Source organism: Lathyrus oleraceus, chromosome 7 (assembly GCF_024323335.1).
Source record: "Lathyrus oleraceus cultivar Zhongwan6 chromosome 7, CAAS_Psat_ZW6_1.0, whole genome shotgun sequence".
Taxonomy (NCBI): Eukaryota; Viridiplantae; Streptophyta; class Magnoliopsida; order Fabales; family Fabaceae; genus Lathyrus; species Lathyrus oleraceus.
This window is the reverse complement of record NC_066585.1, coordinates 220,731,366-220,735,444: the sequence shown is the minus strand read 5'-3', so window position 1 is coordinate 220,735,444 and position 4,079 is coordinate 220,731,366. Positions and strand designations below refer to the sequence as shown.

Here is a 4,079-nt window from a genome sequence, read left to right as displayed (position 1 = left end):
ACATTAGGAGAAAACACCCTTAAGAACTGATATTAATTAATTGATATTTGTTGTTGCAATAGTAACTCAGAGTTGTTACAGGGAGAAATCACACATATTCCCTAGCATATTACTCATATCTGTCAAAATCGTTCCATGCACTATTTATTTTATTAGCAATTGTTTTTATATATTCGCATCAAAAATTCTAAACATTAGTTTTTGGTTAATTGAACAACAATTAGAACTCAATATTCACAAGCAGTCCTTGAGATCGACATTCAAGGAACTTTCCTCATTATTACTACAAAGGAAAAATAGTACACTTGCTATTTTCCGATCAGTGTTTCCTCTATTTATGGTTTGAGCAAGAAGAGGGATTTAGCTTATTTGAATGTTTGGAATAAACTTGCGTTGAAGGAGAGCTTGTTGAGGCAGAAATCGAGAGCGTTATGGCTGAGGGAAGGAGATAGAAAGTCAGGCTTCTTTCACAGGGTCATGAATGATAGGCTTAGTAGAAACTTTATCTCTTTTGTAAACACATCAGGAGGCAGGAAGGAGAAAGCAGTCGGGATTAAAAGGGAAGTTCGTGATTTCTTCATGGATAACTTTCAGGAGAAGAATGTGTCCAAACCGGTTCTTAAAAGAGTAGATTTTTCAAAACTCACAGTTGAAGACAGTAATAGTTTAGAGGTGGTTTTCATTGAAAATGAGATTAAGGCAGCAATTTGGAGTTGTAGTGGTAACAAGATTCATGGGCCCGATGGTTTCACTTTTTTGCAGGAGTGTTGGGATACAATCAAGGAGGATGTGGTTCGTTTTGTCTCAGAGTTTTACTCTAATCCTACTCTTTCAAAGGAAGCTATAACCTCATTCATTAGTCTTGTCCCTAAGATCACGAATCCTCAGTTTTTGGTTAACTACAAGCTAATTTGTTTGGTTAGCTGTTTTCAAAAAACTCTATCTAAAATCCTGGCCTCTAGGTTAAAAAAGACCATTTGGTCTATTATTTCAGTTGAGCAATCTTCTTTTGTACTTGGTAGGAGTATTTCTGATCGGGTGGTAGTGGTCAATGAATTGTTGGGTCTTACTAAACAGTTGATTAGGGAGTGTACGGTTTTGAAGATTAATTACAAAAGAGCGTATGGTTGTGTGAGTTAAGAGTTCTTGAGATTTTTGTTTTCTAAAATGAAATTTAGTGGGAGGTGGATAAAATGGATGAAGGCTCTTATTTTCAAGGGCTCTACATCTATTTTGATCAATGGAAGTGCAACTCAGGATTTTGTGATGGGCAAAGGATTACGGCAAGGAGATCCTTTGTCTCCTTTTCTTTTCATCTTAGTTATGTAAGGCTTAATAGGATTAATGAAGAAAGGAGTAGATTCAAGATTGTTCAGAGGTTTCAAGGTAAGTGAAGAAGTCAAGTATAACATAGTTTAGTTTGCAGACAATACTCTTTTTATTATAGATAATAGTTGGGACAATTTGTGGTGTATCAAAGCTCTGTTAAGAGGGTTTGAACTTATTTCGGGCCTTAGAGTCAATTTCTTTAAGAGCAGTATTGGAGGTGTTAATTTGAGCTCTGAGTTTCTAGATGCAGCATCGGTTTTTCTTCATTGTGGTGTCGTTCAACTTCCATTCAAATTCCTAGGGATATTCGTGGGTGATAGCCCGAGGAAGGCGAAGATGTGGAAACACGTGATCGACAAATTAAGAAATAGACTAGTTGTTTGGAAAGGGAGAATATGTTTATATGTGGTAGAGTTGTGCTTATCAATTCGGTGTTGAATGTTTTACCTATTTTTCATTGTCTTTCTATGTGTCCTTGGTCGTTATTCTTAAAGAGATTGTCTGGATTCAAAGCAATTTTCTTTGGGGTGGCTTATCCTCTCAAAGACATGTTCACTGGGTCCGTTGGAAATTGGTATGTAGGCCTAAAGACAAGAGTGGATTATGGATCAAGGATATTACGTCTTTCAATATTGCCCTTCTTCTTAAATAAAGGTGGAGATTCATTAAGGAGAAGAACGCTTTATGGAAGGGGATCATCGATCATAGGTATTCTTCCTCTAACTTGGTAGTAGAGGTTTTAAGTAATGAAAGGAAATGAGGTAGAAAAAGGGATTTGATTTGATGGAGAGATTTATCTTCTTTGTGCGTTGACAAGGTCTCTTCTTCCGACCTTTTTGTAGATAATTTGTTGTGCTCTTTAGGCAACGACAATGACTTATCTTTTTGGCACTGCAAGTGGCTGAACAAGTTGCCTTTGAAGGAGGCATATCCTAACCTCTTTGCATATTCTCATTCCCCAAAAATGAACGTGGCGGAAGCAAGTTTTTGGAGTGGATCTGTTTGGTCGTGGGAGGTTCCTCAACCTGTTTGTGCTATAGATGCAGAGATGTTAAAGCATCATGAAGAGTTAGTTACCCTCCTGAAGCATCCGGAGCCTTAGGCTGAATCTGAAGATATCATCCAGTGGGATTCTTCAGAGTCCAACTGCTTTTCTGTTTGTTCTTGTTTTTATTTGTTGTTTCAGGTCAATCAACCCAGCGATCTTGATGAGGTTTCTTTAGCAGCTTTGAATGTTCGGTAGAGTTCTAAGTTACCTTCCAAGATTCATGTCTTCCTGTGGAGGCTATTCATGAATCGATTAGCTACTAAGGATCAATTGTTGAAAAGTAGAATAACTTGTGGAGGTAATAACTCGTTGTGTGTGTTATGTGGTAGTTTAGATGAAACTTCGTCCCATTTATTTCTTCGATGTGATTTTAGTGTGAATGTGTGGAAAAGGGTCGAAGTGAAAGGGTTGACCGTAATTGTGTTGATTTTTTTGTGTGGCCATTGGTAGTTTGTTGAGGAAAGAGGTGGGTAATAAGGTAGGTATTGCTATTTGGGCAACTTTTATTTGCCTGATTTGGATAGGTAGGAACAATATCATTTTTTAGAGGAAAAGCCTTCTCGGTTGAGGATGCGATTTGTTCCATCAAGCATTTATCGTGGAGTTGGTTGATTTAATTCTCCTTTTAACTGTTTAAGACATATGTAATATTCTCGTTCTCTCTTTTTGTAAAGGTTCGAGTACTCCTTATACTCGTAGTGTTTATTGCATTGTCTTTATATATATATATATATATATATATATATATATATATATATATATATATATATATATATATATATATATATATATATATATATATATATATATATATATATATATATATATATATATATATATATATATATATATATATATATATATATATTAACTTTATACCATTCAGGTCTATTGATTACACATGATTAACTTTATATCATTTAGTTACATAATTAGGTCTATTGTATGGTTATAAACCATCATAATGGAAAATAAAAAATAACAGTAACATTGTTTTACGTGAGAAAACTAAAACTAATAAACATATATAATTTCAAGTCAAATACCTCTATGCACAAAAAGACCACTATATCCTGCAAAACTCTTGCTGTAATTTTGGCTAAAGTAAACATTTGATTAGGGTAAGAGAATAGTAAAAACACAATAAATAATATAAAATTCCATAGATTGATCCATCAATTCATACACTAGTTAACAACTCTAACATTAAGATGTGATTAGCAACACACATTTTATTGACCTAAAAAACAAAAAATCAATCGTCTTAATTTCTCTGTCTCTTATCAACAACAATTAACAATTTTTGACGACAAATCGGGCAAATTGTTTTGCCCCCAAGTAACCAAGAATTGAGACACGAAGAATGAAATTCATGAGCACAAAATCCAAAAGGTTGAATCAACTCTCCTTCCTTAAATTCCTCCATGCAAATCGGACAATTGGCCGATTGATCTCCTTTAAAAGTTTTAAGGAGAGGAAGCACTTTTATCGTCCGTCTAGCATTCTTCGCTCTTCTATCAAACGACACTTCATCTCCCGCACCTCGTCTATCATGATTCATGCTAGCTCGAACATTCTGATCTCTTATAGTTTCAGATTGATTACTTCTTGATTCTTCCATAGGTGTCTCATTTGAACCTTCTCTTCCTAAACAATCTTTATATTCATATAATAATAATAACAGAAAGATAAAAATATAGAA

General features: G+C 34.6%; 1 protein-coding gene across 1 annotated transcript; it reads left to right on the top strand.

Annotated features, from left to right (window-relative positions):
• The first annotated feature begins 477 nt into the window (after positions 1-477).
• LOC127103024 (uncharacterized) lies at positions 478-1,140 on the top strand. Its single transcript, XM_051040323.1, has one exon. The coding sequence runs from the start codon at positions 478-480 to the stop codon at positions 1,138-1,140; it is 663 nt and encodes a 220-aa protein (XP_050896280.1).
• Positions 1,141-4,079: the final 2,939 nt, after the last annotated feature.